General features: G+C 55.7%; 2 protein-coding genes across 2 annotated transcripts; both read right to left on the reverse strand.

Moving 5' to 3' along the window:
* Nucleotides 1–216: 216 nt before the first annotated feature.
* ISOC2 (isochorismatase domain containing 2) lies at nt 217–7695 on the reverse strand. Its single transcript, XM_028095007.2, has 6 exons — nt 7603–7695; nt 3898–4035; nt 2613–2822; nt 2308–2378; nt 2041–2158; nt 217–615 (listed from the first exon to the last, which is right to left on the reverse strand). The coding sequence occupies exons 2-6, from the start codon at nt 4030–4032 to the stop codon at nt 535–537; spliced, it is 615 nt and encodes a 204-aa protein (XP_027950808.1). The 5' UTR covers nt 4033–4035; nt 7603–7695; the 3' UTR covers nt 217–534.
* A 1370-nt stretch (nt 7696–9065) lies between these two features.
* On the reverse strand, nt 9066–14707 carry CUNH19orf85 (chromosome unknown C19orf85 homolog). Its single transcript, XM_028095099.2, has 2 exons — nt 14535–14707; nt 9066–9522 (listed from the first exon to the last, which is right to left on the reverse strand). Exons 1-2 carry the CDS (start codon nt 14705–14707, stop codon nt 9066–9068), a joined length of 630 nt encoding a protein of 209 aa, XP_027950900.2.
* Between the last annotated feature and the right edge of the window lie 397 nt (nt 14708–15104).

A 15104-nucleotide genomic window follows, 5' to 3' on the forward strand; every position in this document is an offset into this window, starting at 1 on the left:
CAGCGTGTGGGGCGTGCGACCCGGCCCGCAGCTCCCGTCCGTGCAGATGCGCGCCGGCTTCGTTGCAGATGTGGCCGCGGCCAGCCTGCCTTCGCCTCGTGCCGGCTAGGAGCCGAGAAGAGGCACCTCCCCCTCCCCACCTGCTGGGACCCCTCTTCCCCCAACCCGCGGCCCCCACTCGCCCCCGGGACACCCCCAAGTCCAAGAATGGTTCGGTCCACAGCCACATCAATGTTTATTCTGCAAGTCCGGGTTCCACAGCCTGTGACACTCCCTCCCCCGCCCCTCCCCGCCTCGTGAAGTGGCCCGGGGCCGAGCCCCGCCCCCAGCTCTGCTCAGCCAACTGCCGCACAGCTTCCTGGAGTCTCATTTGCATTTCCGGCGCTCTGGCCCAATGGCAAGGTGGCGCTCCACCTCCCCCTGGGGGGGGGTGGTACTCCCTGTGGACTGCACCACTCTTGGGAGCCAAGGATGGGGGTGAAATGATTTCACAGAGGTCCCAATGACAGGAGGGTGGTCTTCAGGGTGAGGAGTTCAGCGGAAGAGGGGGTTCTGGCCTTGGAAGAGGCTCAGCAGCCCGCTGTCCGGGGCAGGCTCTTTGATGATCTTCTGGATCTGTAAGGGGAAGAGGAGGGTTCAGGAAGAGTCAAGAGTCCCCATTTCTAGGACAGATTTGGAGGGGCACTTCTCCATTTTCATCTGCCTGCCCTCTTGGCAGCAACTGGCTAAGCCAACCATTCCCTCTTCTTGAAACTTCTCCTTGGGCCTCCCTTTCACAATGGCTGCCTGGGTTGGCTCCTGATCACCTGCCATCTTGGTCCACTTTGCTGGCTTGTACCAAGGCCCTGTCCTGGAGCTTCTTGTCTATACCGGCTCCTGCTTAAGTAATCTTACCGCCCCCATCCCTCTCAACTCCCAAATCCAGCCCATGCCTTGCCCCTCAACTCCAGACTCATTGATCCAATTGCCTCTTAGATGTGAGTCACCACCTGACCTCTCACACCGACGGTCAGTAGACCACAGATGCTCAACCCCCCTCTGGGGCCACCTTCTCCCAAGGCCCCACACTGCACCCATCAGCAGGCCTCACTGTGCTTGCCTCCAGAAAAATCAGCAGAGTCTGCATCCCCACTGCCTCCACTCTTGTCTCCCTCCTTCCGGCCACCAGCCCACATCCATGGGCCACCCAGAACCAAACTGCAGATCAGACCATGGCCAGCTCCCTTGTGCAAAACCCTCAAATCCTTGAGAAGATGGGGCTCTGGCTCCTCTCTGCTCGCCCTCCTCCTATATTCATCGAGAGCTCACCATGCCTTGCTACGGTGCTTTGAATAAGGCAAGTTCAGTCCCGTGTCCAGGCCTTTGCCCTAGCTGTTCCTTCTGCCACGAACACTTTTTGGATGACTGGCTGCTTGTCCTATTTCAGGTCTCTGCTTCAAGGCCACCCCTGGGGAAGGACCTCTCTGCTGTAAGCCCCCATCTTATTCCTCGCACACTCTGAACATCCCTTTCTAGCTTCTGGCCACAATGTGTAACTGAATACAGACTGGCTTTTGCTGTTGCCCCAGGACCTGCCACCGTGGTTGGGCCACAGTAGGTGCTTAGCAAATATTCAACAGAACGGAACTAAGAGGAGGGAAAGGGGCGGGCCTCAGAGGGCTGGGCACCTCCCGCCACCCTGAGGGCCAGTGGTGGTGGCTGCAGGGCCTGGAGGAAGGAACAGAGAGGGTCACAGGGCTCCCACCTACAGGGCCTCTGCCAGACTGTTCTTGCCTGTCTACCTGGCTGCCTCCCGTACCTCTCCCCGGGAGGCCTCCCACACCACCCCGAGCAACCCCCCTCCTCTGCACCCCAGCCCTCCCAGCCCCCTCCCCTGCTTTCTCTCTCTCCTGTCCTTATGGCCATGGACAGCTTCTCTTACAGAACTTAGAACTTTGCCCACTGGAGGCGGCAGCCTGCTGTGTTCCCAGATGGATTCTGTCAACCAATAGGTGGTGGGTGCTGGAAAGGGAGGCAAAGGTAGGGGTGTGGGGCCAGTACCTCCTTAAACTGGGGGTGGGCGGCATCACCCACAAGCTGCAGAATCAGCCCTTCACTGGTAGAGAGGAAGGCACCACTCTGCCGCATCCGGGCCAGCGCCACCAGCCTGTCCACCTGGCTGGGTGGTTGGGTGGGAGGGATTTGTTGATGCCTCGGCCTGGACACCCAGACCCCTGGCAAGCTCAGCAGGGATCCCACTCCCTGGCTCTTCCTGGCCACCCCATCTGTACCCCACATGCACCACCCCCCTCAGCAGGACCCACTCACCTGCGAGAAGAGCAGGCGTCTACCACCACATGGACCTGTAGCCCACGGTCCAGGAGGTCCAAGGTGGTGTTCTGGGGGCACAGACAAGAACGGGGGTCTGGGGTGAGGGACTGGGGAGCTGGGATGGGATGAGGAGGCTCCGATCAGGCAGGAGGGCCCCCGGTCTACAACAGGATCCTAGGGCAGGAGGGGAGCACCAGGCAGAGAGGGGTCCAGAGTAAGGATGAAGGTCCCAGGTCAGGAACGGGGTCCTGCCAGGATGGAGGGCTCTGGGTTAGGGAAGATGCAGTGATGGGGGGTCTCACCAGGATGCAGGCCTGTGTCTCAATGCCACAGAGGAGCACAGAACGCAGCTGGGGCCGGGTGTCCAGCTCCTGCAGCACCACAGGCACCATGCTGAAGCAAGTTTTGGCCACCGGTCGCAGGCCTTCAGCCCCCAGCTCAGGCACCGTGGGGCCCAGGCCTGCTGGGTACTGCTCTGTTAGCACAGTGGGTACCTCCAGCAGCCTGGCCACCTGTGCCAGGGGAGGGGACAAAGGCCTGAGCCTGAGGGAGGGGCCTGTGGGGCCAGACTCCTGGGTCTGAGGGAGGAGGGGGCTGGGGGGCTGGACTCCTGGGTCTGAGGGAGGAGGGGGTTGGGGCCTGGACTCCTGGGGCTGAGGGAGGAGGGGGCTGGGGGCCTGGCCTCCTGGGTCTGAGGGAGGAGGGGGCTGGGGGCCTGGACTCCGGGGTCTGAGGGAGGAGGGGGCTGGGGGGGCTGGACTCCTGGGTCTGAGGGAGGAGGGGCTGCGGGTCTGGACTCCTGGGTCTGAGGGAGGAGGGGCTGGGGGCTGGACTCGTGGGTCTGAGAGAGGAGGGGCTGGGGTCTGGACTCCCGGGTCTGAGGGAGGAGGGGCTGGGGGCCTGGGCTCCTGGGTCTGAAGGAGGAGGGGCTGGGGCCTGGGCTCCCGGGTCTGAGGGAGGAGGGGGCTGGGGGCCTGGCCTCCTGGGTCTGAGGGCAGAGGGGCTGGGAGCTGGGCTCCTGAGTCTGAGGGAGGAGGGGCTGGGGTCTGGACTCCCGGGTCTGAGGGAGGAGGGGCTGGGGGCCTGGGCTCCTGGGTCTGAAGGAGGAGGGGCTGGGGCCTGGGCTCCCGGGTCTGAGGGAGGAGGGGGCTGGGGGTCTGGACTCCTGGGTCTGAGGGAGGAGGGGGCTGGGGGTCTGGACTCCTGGGTCTGAGGGAGGAGGCTGGGGGCTGGACTCCTGGGTCTGAGGGCAGAGGGGCTGGGAGCTGGGCTCCTGAGTCTGAGGGAGGAGGGGCTAGGGGTCTGGACTCCTGGGTCTGAGGGAGGAGGGGCTGGGGGCCTGGACTCCTGGGTCTGAGGGAGGAGGGGCTGGGGGCCTGGGCTCCTAGGTCTGAGGGAGGAGGGGCTGGGGGCCTGGGCTCCTGAGTCTGAGGGAGGAGGGGCTGGGGGCTGGACTCCTGGGTCTGAGGGAGGAGGGGCTGGGGGCCTGGACTCCTGGGTCTGAGGGAGGAGGCTGGGGGCTGGACTCCTGGGTCTGAGGGAGGAGGCTGGGGCCTGATACCTGGTCTGAGGGAGGAGGGGCTGTACCTTGAGCATGCGGGCGGCCACAGAGACAATCTCGGGGAAGTATGCAATATGTCGGAACTTCTCCTGCATGTCACACAGGAACAGGATGGATGATCCAGGGAGGACTCGGCCCAGGCTGGGCTTCACAGCCGCCATGTTCTGGGGATGGGCGGAGGTGCTGAGTGGGTAGGGTCAGATGGGCAAGGGGCTTCTTTGCACATCCAGGGTCCATGCACCTAGACCCTTGAGGGTCCTACACGGTGCTTTGGAAACCACTGTGCTCCCACCCTCAGGCCTTTGTGTCTGCAGTTCCCTGGGGCCTGGGAACATCACTTTCCCCCAGAAGCCTTCTCTGACCTTGACCACCCTGGTGCTCCCAGCCTCACTCTCCCAGGGCCCTGGGAAGCCTTTTCCTTCCGTCAAGGTCACCCTCTCTCCTGCCACACTCCAGGCTCCAACTGTGATCCTCACCCTCAGGGTGAGGTGTGAAGTGACCCACCCAAGGGCCCAAGCAGCTAATGGAACAGATGTGGCTCCTGAGGAAAAAAGAGCCTGGGTGGAGGGGCGGTGCTGACTCCCTCAAGTCAGACTCCCCCCTACTGAGCCTCTGAAACTCAGTTACCCATGTGTGCAATGCGGGCTGCATGTCCCTATGGTTCCTAGACAGAAAGGCGGGGGTACCTACACAGGGGACTATTATCCACCTGTAGAAAGGAATGAAGCGCTGCTACGTGCTACATCATGGATGAACCTCAGAATCGCTGTGCTCAGTGAGGGAGGCCAGTGACTGAAGGCCCCCCTCTGTGGGAGCCCTTGTATATGAACCGCTGCCCACAGGGATCAAGTCCAGAGGCAGGAAGCAGCTGGTGGCTGCCAGGGGCTGGGCAGGTGGAGAGACGAGAACTGATCGCCTAATGCGTGCAGAGTTCCCATCTGGGGTGATGAACACATTCTGGAACTAGATGGTGGCCACGGTTAGGCAAAGTCATGAATGTTTGTAACAGCTACTTCATGGTATGCTTAAGAATGGTTGAAATGGTAAATTTCATTATGTGTACTTTAGCACGGTTTAAAAAAAAAAGAGAGAGAGAGAAAGAAGGGGCGGGGCTGGTGGAGCCACCTGCCCAGCAGCCCTTTTACGGGGAGGCCACTGAGACGCAGAGTGGTCCATGACTTGCCCGAGGTCCTGCAGGACTAGAGGACAGCCAGCCTCCCGGCCAGAGTGGCTCCGTCTCCCGCACCTGGGGCCCTGAGTCTCAGCATGTCCCAGCCCATGTCCCCAGGAGGTCTGAGTCCTTGGGTCCCCAAGTTGCTGCACAGCTCTCATCCCCTGTGTGCTCACTCATTTACTCGTTAATTTATCTGGGACATGGGAGACCCTGCAGACCTAGTGGAAGGCCAAAGGGTTAACACGGGGGAGGTGTGAAGGCTGGGTGGTAAGTACACACAGGTGTTTATGGGGATTCTCTCAGATGAACAGGTCTACCGTAGAAAATGTTTTCTATGGGCAACATATCTGAACTATAAAAAAGGATGGATGGTTAGAAGGGGGAGTTTTATGCTATGTGAATTTTATCTAAAAACAAAATGGCATGGAAGCTCCCACAAAAACAAAACCACACAATGAATTAATCACATAATTACAACTGTGATCAGTGCTGGGATTTCTAGGGAACCTGATCTATCTTGGCAGAGTGCAAAATTCTTCCTGAGGAAGTGGCCAGAGAGAGAGAGAGAGAGAGAGAAAATCTGAAAACACAAAGCGGACTCTGTCACTCCCCTGTCTCAGCCCCCACCGTCCTGCATGGCTTCTCTCTGTCCTCAAGACTAAAACATAACCCCCTCCCACAAGGCGCTGTGGACCATTCCAGCCTTGGCCAGTCATGTTGCATCTCAAGGCCTTTTGCTGGTGGTCCCTCCAGCTGGGGTGCTCTTCTCACTTCTACTCTTTTGAGTCTTCAGGAGACAGGAGGGTCAAGGTCAGATCAGGGCTCTAATGGCTGCAAGCCTACGACATGTGTCTGGAGCAACAAGGATCTCCCCTGCACACTGGTAGGAGTGTGGATTGCAACAACCCTTAGGGAAGCACGTGGGACCACATTTCTCAGAATTAGAGTTATGTGAACCCTGTGACCCAGAAAACTCTCTCCTGAGTGTTTGCCCTGCAGACATCCATGTGAGACATGAGGTTATTCACTACCAGGCCTAGGTTACTCATTATGGGACTCTTCCACAGAGCAAAGGAATAGAAATCAATGTAAACATCTACGGTTGGGCAGCCCTTTAGCCGTCACCTGAGTTACGGTGTGTCTATACTATGGAATTCTTTGCAGCCAGGAAGAATGACAAGCATGCTCTTTAAGTAACAATATGGAAAATTGTCCAAGAGGGGTAACAGTGAAATGAAGCAGAACAGGGTATCTAGCAACGCTCCCATCTGTGCCCCAATCAGGAGAGAACAAGCCAGTGTAACCCTCCTCTCTATATGGAGCAGGTACTTCAGGCCAGGGAGCAGGTCACTGAGGGACCGGGTGTGAAGGAGACTTGATTTTAACGGTGTACTGTTCTGTTCCTTTTCAATTTTGGACAATGTGTGATCGGTTGTCTGGTCCATAATAACTACAATACAATAAAATATTTACATGAGGTGAGAACCCAGCAAAACCAGTCTGTGGTGGTGACGTTATGAATGAATGAATGAATCAATGAATCAATGAATGAATGGTTATCCTTGGGTGGCAGTGAAGAACAGGGTCCAAGGGGGGCTCTTCTGGGATGTGGGGGATGTCCTACTTCTGGCTGGATTCGGATGCTGTTTACACCAGAGTGTTTGCTATGTGAAACGTTATTTGAGCTATGTACTTGTGATTTGTATGGTTTTCCTGCATATGCAGTGTATCTCCATAAAAAGTTTTCAAAATATCAGATAAAATGGGGGAGGCCTCGCTGGCCTCTGTGGGGCTGGACTGGAGGTGGAGGCCAGGAAGAAAACCAGGGCTGGGGTCCAGGTGGGCAAGGGTGAGGCCTGGGCTCTAGTTAAAGCAGAGAGGGCAGAGAGATTCAGGGGGCAGGGCTGTGGGGGAGGGGGGAAGGAGGAAGATCTTCAGGTTTCTGGTTCATGGGTGGCAAGTCCCAGGGACTTGGAGAAGGGAACTGGGGGGAACTGGGGACCTGGAGAGGGGAATTGGTGTGGGGAAGAAGATGAAAAATTGAGGGCGGGGAGTGTGTGTGTGTGCACGCATGTGGGGAGGTCTGGGCTGGAGACCCATTTGCGGGTGCCGTGGAGAGAAGGTACAGAATTGAGCTCTGGGTGGAGGGAGTCCAAGGCGGGAGGAGGAGGGGCAGCAGGGGGAGGGGGGTGGGCAGCCCTGCAGCCGGGATTTCCTGGCTGTGTGACCCTTCGCAAGTTTCATGCTCTGTCTGAGCCTGAAAATAGGGGTCAAACTCATAGGGATGAGGCAAAACTCGGCCGGGGATGCAGAGAGGGCGGGTGCGACCCGTGGAGGGCTCGAGTCCCTGGCCAGCCAATTCTGTAGGGCCTGGGCAGGAGTGCTCCCCTTGGCCGTGTCACCTCGGCCTGGACCGCCTGGCAAAGCCTCCGTTTCCCCACCTGCAAGGCGGGGAGATCGGTCCCCCTGCAGCCCTGGGGGAGGGGAGGCTTACCCGGAAGGCGCCGGGCCCCAGCCTGTCCCGCTCCTTCGCTGGAGAGGCCTGGGGGACACTCACCTCTCAAAGCCCGGACTTAAGCCGCTCAGTTCCTCCTGCCGGGTTCCAAGGCTAGGTCACCGTTTTTTGTAGGGTCGCCACACGTGGCCCGCCCCCGCGCCATCCGCGTCCGCCCATCCAGGCCGAGCCACCCAATCGGCGCTCGCCAAGCTCTGCCCCGCCCTTGCGGCCGGCCAATCCACAGGCGAGGCTGTTTCGCCCTCCGTGGAGGGGCGGTGCCGGGCACACTGTCAATGTTGAGAGCGTGATTGGCCCACGGGGGGGGGGGCGGGAAGGCAGCGCCTCTGACCAATGGGGAGCCGGGAAGGCCGTGAATGGCGGGCCCGGGGCGGAGCGGCGCCGTGGGTGCGGAGAACGCGAACTCCAGCTGGGCAGGTGGGTAGCGGCCACCCGCATTGTATAAACAAGACCTTTGAGGCCGAGAAATGAGGGAGGGAGGGGCGTAGCCAGAGCAGAGGCAGGCCTGGGGTTCGAACGTTGGCCCTTGGGCCTAGACACAGAAACTTATCAAGAGACCCAAGCACTTTCCAGGAAAGGGGATTTAAGTCCTCCCAACCCCACTCAGCCTCAGTTTCCCCATCTGTACAGCACCTGCCTCCTAGGGTGCTGTTTGGTTGTTTGTTTTGCGTGGTGTTTGTAATATTTAGACTCTGTGCTTGGAAATGGGGCTGAGAAAGAGTTGGGGAGAGAATTTCCTCATCAGTCTTGGAATCAAATCCAAACTACTCCCAATTCATGTTGGCCTTTGTCAACCTCCCTGACCTCATCTCTTACCGCTTGCCCTGCTCACACTGCTCCAGCCACCTCGGAGTCTTTGCACGTCCTGTTTCCTCAGCCTGGAGCCCCAGACCTTCGCTTAGACGGCTCCTTGTCATTCAAGGCTTTCCCTGAGCACCTGATGTCAAACAGCCACTCAGTCAAGTCTCTGTTTTATTTTCTTCACAGCACTAATTTCAATCTGAAATTGGAAATTTATCTTGCGTTTAAGAAATGTACGAATGTACCCTTTGTCATCCCCCCCCACCCCCTTAAATGCACACATCTTGTCTGTTTATTCACTCCTGAATCCTCAGCATCTAGATGGGGCCTGACACATAGTAGGCCCTCGGTACATATTTGGGAATAAATGAGACAAGACCAGACATTAGGCAGAAATTAGCCAAGGTGAGAGGAGCCTGGAGCGGCAGACACTGAGGAGATGGGCCTGGGAAGAAAGGAGGGAGAAGGTGGGGGAGGGAGAGTGCAAGGGGGCACCCCTGGCAGAGGCAGAGGTGGGGGACCTGGACCAGGAGAAGACGTGGCCTGAGGTGGGAGGAGTCTGGGCTTGGTTCATGTTCCCAGGGGTTGCCAGGAGGGGAGTTGACAGGACAGGGGGCTCCTGGGGGGTGGCTGCTGAGCTATCATGAGGGTGGCCTCTGATTTGTCTGGTGGGGGGGGGGCCTGGGTTGGGTTGTGGTTGAGCATCATGGGGAGCAGGTACCCCAGCCCTCAGGGATTCCCTGAGAATGACAGGCACGAGGCACCTCCCACCTGCCCACCCAATATGCCTCAGGAGCCCAGGGCCCATCCACTCCCCCCGGGGTATTTGGGGGAGACGGGAGGGGATTATAGAAATGTGAAGCCTGCCTCAGGTCTGGCTGGCCCCAAGCACAGAGGGACAACTCAGATGGCCCTGAGGGACACTCGGGGGTGAGTGCAATGTCATCAAAGAGGTCGAGGGTGGAGGTGTCCAGGGCCGCGAGGCTCAGGCTGGGGCCCGCGTAGGGTGCCTCAGTGGGGGCCACAGCACAGGCCACCCCCAGGAAGGGGGATGGAGGCGGCAGGGGCGGCCTCCGGGGCGCAGGTCTCTGGGGAGGTGCCTCCTGGGATAGGATAGACAGCGCCAGGCGCCGGGTGGCAGCTTCAATCTTGGCAAACTGCCTGCAGAGAGATGAGCATTACTGGGCAGCGTGAAGCATTCCCCTCCTGTCTGCCCTCCCAGAACCAGTTTTTTCCTTCTCCTCCTCTCCATTTTTCTGCTCTGTGCTACCTGGGTCCTTTCTTGAGTCTGACAATTCAGTTTTTCTAACCCCATTCATAGGGGAGCTCTGAACAGCTGTGGGGGTTTTGTACTGCACAAGGTAGCACCTCCAGTTCAGCACAGTGCACATTTTTGACATTTAGATTTGTTATGACCACATCCCAATGTTTAAAAGTAAAAAACGTCTGAAGGAAAGGGTGCCTTGAAAAGTGTCTTCCACACAAGGCGCACTATGGGCTAGGGGTGCACGTGTAACAGTGATGCGCTGGGGATTCTACTCCCTACCGAGCTCTTGAATCTGCCCATCTCCACATCCCCACCAATCCTTGGTTGAAGTCCCCAGCATTTCCTGTCTGGATGACCACAACAGCCATCACACTGGCCCCTCCCCTATCGTTCCTACCTCTCAAGAACTATGTGGAAAGATCTCACAAACCATGATGGGCTCAGTTATGTCCCCCTAAAATTCATATGTTGGAGGTTTAACACTCAGTACCTTAGAACATGATTGTATTTGGAGACAGGGCCTTTAAAGAGGTAGTTAAGTTAAGATGACATGGTGAGGGTGGCCTCTAATCCAATGAGAGGAGGTTGGGACCCGTGGAAGGAAGACACAGGCCATCTACAAGCCAAGGAGAGAGGCCTCACCCTGCCAGCACCTGATCTGGGACTGGGGCCTCCAGAAGCATGAGAAAGTAAATTTCTGTTGTTTTAGCCACCCAGTCTCTGGTGTTTGATTATGGCAATTGTAGGAGATCAATGCACAAACATAATGTTGAGCAAAAGCAGCAAGACTCACAATTCGTACCTGCATGACTCCATTTGAAGCTCAAAAAGCAGGCTAACCCGATGACAGTAAGAGAAATCAGGATGGCAGCTTATGGGAAGGAGACACCATGGGTGCCTCCAGGGGCAAGAAGGGCCCTGTTCCTGGACCTGAGCGCTGCTTACACTAGTAGGTTCCCTTTGGGAAAATTCGTCAAGCTCTACGCCAATACTATGTGCATTTCTTATAGTTGGTAAATTTCCAGAAAAGGTTTTATTTAAACAGGTAGCTGATATTGTATGGTTCTGTTTACATGAAATGTCCAGAATAAGCAGGTCCCTGGAGACAGAAAGCGGACTGGTGGCTGTCAGTGCTGGGGGAGGGGGGTTGGGGAGTAGGGGATCTCCTCTGGGGGTGATGAAAATGTTCTGGAACCCGACAGAGGTAACTGGTTGCAAAACATTATGAATATACGAAATACCAATGAAGTGCACACTTTAAATCACTCAAAATGGTGAATTTTATGTTATGTCTATTTTACCACAAGAAGATAGGCTCATAAATAAATTAGTGAGAGCTGCTACTCCGGAACTGTCTTTGACGCCAAAGAGAATAGTTACACTCTGAGTCCCCAGAAAAAATGTTCAGAAATGGGAGGTCAGGTTAAATGGCAGAGGATGGGGGTGGGAAGAGGGGGGGAGTTGACTTGAACAAACTCCGTATAAATGACATTTAGGGCTGAAGAGTCATGACATTTGTGATGTGCTTGAACTATTTTAAGAAGATAGATGAAGGAAATAGGCTAAAATGTTATGGGCGGTAAAGTCTAAGTGATGGTACGTGAGTGATCTTTAAGCCAGTGGCTCTCTAACTTGAGAGCACAATGGAACACCTGGAGGGCTTGTGGCAATACAGGTCCTTGGGCCCCTGAGCTTTGGGTTCTGCAGGCCTGCGGTGACATTCAAGAATCTGCGTCTCTAGCACATCCCCACACTGTGCGGAGGTGCTGATGCTGTGGGTCTGGGGACCATTTTTTGAGAACTGCTCTGTCAGACAGCTAGCTGTCTTGACTTTTCTGTAGATTGGAAATTCTTCACAATAAAAAGTCAAAAATCCATATACATGGGTGGGAGGGGGCTCCTGAGGGAGCAGGGCCTGAGGGGGCCTGGAGGGTGGAGGAGGGCGTGGGTGGGAAGGTGCCGAGGATAGTTTACCTCTGACCTGGATTTTCTCAGGGAATATGCTCCAGAGCTGCCTGGGCTGCCCATGAGGCAACTCGTGGGAGGCCTGGGTCTCCGGGGAGCATGTGACAGAGCCAGGCATGGGGGTGGGAATGTCTGGGATGCTACAGGAGAGGAATTGGCCCTGGGGGAGCAGGGAGGCTGAGTGGGGGAGGGTAGACAGGGAACCTGGGAGGTAAGAGGCTGGCATTAGCCCAGGGTCCAGACTGGAGGTGGGCAGGGAACCCAGATGGGGGCTGGAGATGGGGGAGGGGTCCTGAACTGGTTGATGAAGGGGCTGAAGAGGAGTGAGAAGGCTAGCTCTGGGACACAGGGCTGGACCCTGTTTGAAGAGATGTGTGTTTTCCTCTTCAATAATGGGTGTGTAGGGTAGTGGCAGTGAACATTGTGGCCAGCGCTGGGCATCCTGGTGGAAGGTGTCTTGTAGTGTGGAGGCAGGATTTAGGCTGGACCAGGCTCCTGTTTACTCAGATTTGGTTCCAAGACCTCTTGGAGCAAGGTTCTGGGCTGGCTGGGAGGAACAACCTACTTTGAGAAAAGCAGGTTCTTGGGCAAGTCACTTTACCTCTCTGTGCCTCAGTTTCCTCATCTGAAAAATGAGGATTATAATAGAATCTACCTCCTAGGGTTACTATGGGGGATTAATGAATTCATATTCATTGTGAGTGAGTATTATAAGTTTATACTAAAGTGCTCAGAACAAGCACCACCATCATCACCATGATCACCATCACTGTCATCATCACCACTGTCGTCACCACCATCACCATCATCACCATCACCATCACCATTATCACCACCATCATCATCATTGTCATCACCACCATCATCATCATCACCATCACCACCATCATCATCATCATCACCATCACCACCATCATCGTCATCACCACCATCATAATCGTCATCACCATCACCATCATCACCATCATCATCATCACCACTGTCATCACCACCATCATCACCATCATCATAATCATCATCACCGTCACCACCACCACCATCATCATCACCTTCACCACCATCATCACATCATCACCACCATCACCATCGTCACCACCATCATCACCGTCATCACCATCATCATCACTGCCATCATCATTGTCATCACCATCATTATCACCACCATCATCATCATCACCATCACCACCACCACCATTATCATCACCTTCACCATCATCATCATCCCCATCACCACCATCATCATCACCACCATCATCATCATCATCACCATCATCATCATCATCACCATCATCACTACCATCATCACAATCATCACCATTATCAGCACCATCCCCACCATCATCATCATCATCACCACCATCATCATTGTCATCACCATCATCATCACCACCATCATCATCGTCATCACCATCATCATCATCACCATCATCATCACCTTCACCACCATTATCATCACCACATCATCACCACCATCACCATCACCACCATCATCACATCATCACCGCCATCATCACATCATCATCACCATCACCACCATCACCACCATCATCACCATCATCATCACCATCATCACCACCATCATCACCACCATCACCTCCATCATCACCATCATCACATCATCGTCAGCCTCAAGTCCCTGAGAGGCTGTTTCCAGGCAGGACAGCAAAGTAGTACAGAACATGGGCTCTGGACTCAGAGTGCCTGGGTTGTATCCATTCTTTAGCTGTGTAGTTTGGATAAGTCATCGAATCTCTCTGAGCCTCCTCGTTGCTAATGTAGGGACAAAGACAACCTACTGTGCAACCTACTCTTTATTGGGAGCATTAAGTGACATATCGTATGTCAAACCCTTAGTATGGTGTGCCTGGCACACAGCAAGTGCTTAAAAACTGGTTACTGTCACAAAGTGAGGGGAGAGCACAGGGCAAGGTGGGGCAGGGCTGGGTGAGGTGTGAGAGGGAGGACAGGCGTGAGTACAGACCTGAAGGAGCTCAGGTCCCCATCTACATTCCCAGAGACAGGGAAGGGCGTTGTCCCACAAAGGGAACAGGATGTGCAGAGGCCCAGAGGCTGAATGATATAGTGCTAAATGGGGAGCTCCTGTTTCTTTAGAACCTAATTCCTTCCCCCTTTCACTGTGCCCCAGCCATACTGGTTCTCAAGCATTCCAAGGATGTTCCTGCCTCAGGGCCTTTGCACTTGCTGTGCCTTGCCTGGAATGCTCTTCCCTCAGACATCCACATCTTGTTCCCTGGCTTCAGTCAGGTCTTGGCTCAACTGTCACCTTCTCCGTAAAACCTTCCCTGACACCTAAAATGCCAGTCCTCCCCCAGCACACCCTCCATGGCACTTATCACCTCATAGCATGCCATATAATTTTTAAAAATTGAGGTAAAATTCATATAACTTAAAATGAGCCACTTTAAAGTGTGCAATTCAGTGGCATTTAGTACCTTCACAATGTGCAACTTCCACCTCTAATTCGTTCCGGAACTTTTCGTCACCCCAGAAAGCAACTCCGAACCCAGTGACAATCACTCACCATCCCCACTTGCCTCCAGCAGTGCCTCCCCTGGTACTGTTCCCCTGCTTTCTGGCTCTGCCTGTTCTGGATGTTTCACAGAAATGGCATCATGCGATATGTGGCCTTGTGTCTGGCTTCTTTCACTCAGCATCATGTTCTCAAGGTCCATCCATGTATCACTTACTTTATCTAGCTGTCCCTGATCAGCTGCCTTGCCGCTGGAACACAGGCTCTATGAGGCAGGGGGTTCTGTCTACTTGCACAGATGGATCTCAGGGGCCCGGTACACAGTTAATGGTCAATAAATGCATCTTGAGTGTTGACTGCATTCTGGGGTCCCCTTCTCTCTGTTCTGTCTGGGCCTGGTCTCCCCCACTCTGAGCTGTCTGGCCCCTCCCCTCGTCCACCCCCACTCACCTGCAGATCTGGTTGTGCAGAAACCTCCTGTGGTTGGGTCTCCTTTTGGGGGTCCGGGTCCGCCGAGGGTGCAGGGCACGCAGCATGTGGGTGGTTGCCCCACTCACGAAGGCACACAGTTCCCGAGGGCTGGGCTCAGAGACTGCAGAGGCTGTAGGGGTCCCGGGGTGCATGGCTGGGGTGATAGCTCTCCACAATATTCCTGCTGATCAGAAAGCAGCTCCTAAATCTGAGGCGAGAGGAGCAACCAGGGCCAGGAGCTCAGGGCTGGGGAGGCAGACAGCAGACAGGAGAGGAGAGGGCCTTTGGGAGGGGCAGGCCGACTCTGGAGGGGAGGCAAGGCTCTGGTTGGAGGAAGCAGGGCCCAGGGAATTAGGACAAGTCCTCCCTCCTATGCCCCACCCCTACCTCCTGGAGGCTGGATGCAGAGCTTTGAGGAACCCGTGGGTGGGGGCTGATATAGGAAGGCAAGGGGGGGGGCTTTATGTGCGCCCCCCCAGGGGCCCAATTAGCACATAGTTGGACCTAGGATATGGGACAGGGCAGCATGGTGGGGGGCAGAGAAAAGCA

Source organism: Eumetopias jubatus, unplaced genomic scaffold (assembly GCF_037043125.1).
Source record: "Eumetopias jubatus isolate StellerSeaLion01/CBP00866 unplaced genomic scaffold, mEumJub1_p1.0 scaffold_10, whole genome shotgun sequence".
In the NCBI taxonomy this organism is placed as follows: domain Eukaryota; kingdom Metazoa; phylum Chordata; class Mammalia; order Carnivora; family Otariidae; genus Eumetopias; species Eumetopias jubatus.

Coding starts and splice junctions, on each gene's coding strand:
- ISOC2 (XM_028095007.2), bottom strand. CDS start 4,032: ATGGCGGCTGTGAAGCCCAGCCTGGGCCGAGTCCTCCCTGGATCATCC. Junction 2,159..2,307: donor GACGCCTGCTCTTCTCGCAG/GTGAGTGGGTCC, acceptor CCAACCACCCAG/CCAGGTGGACAGGCTGGTGG. Junction 616..2,040: donor CCCACCCCCAGTTTAAGGAG/GTACTGGCCCCA, acceptor TTCCCCTTACAG/ATCCAGAAGATCATCAAAGA.
- CUNH19orf85 (XM_028095099.2), bottom strand. CDS start 14,707: ATGCACCCCGGGACCCCTACAGCCTCTGCAGTCTCTGAGCCCAGCCCT. Junction 9,523..14,534: donor CTGCACAACCAGATCTGCAG/GTGAGTGGGGGT, acceptor ATCTCTCTGCAG/GCAGTTTGCCAAGATTGAAG.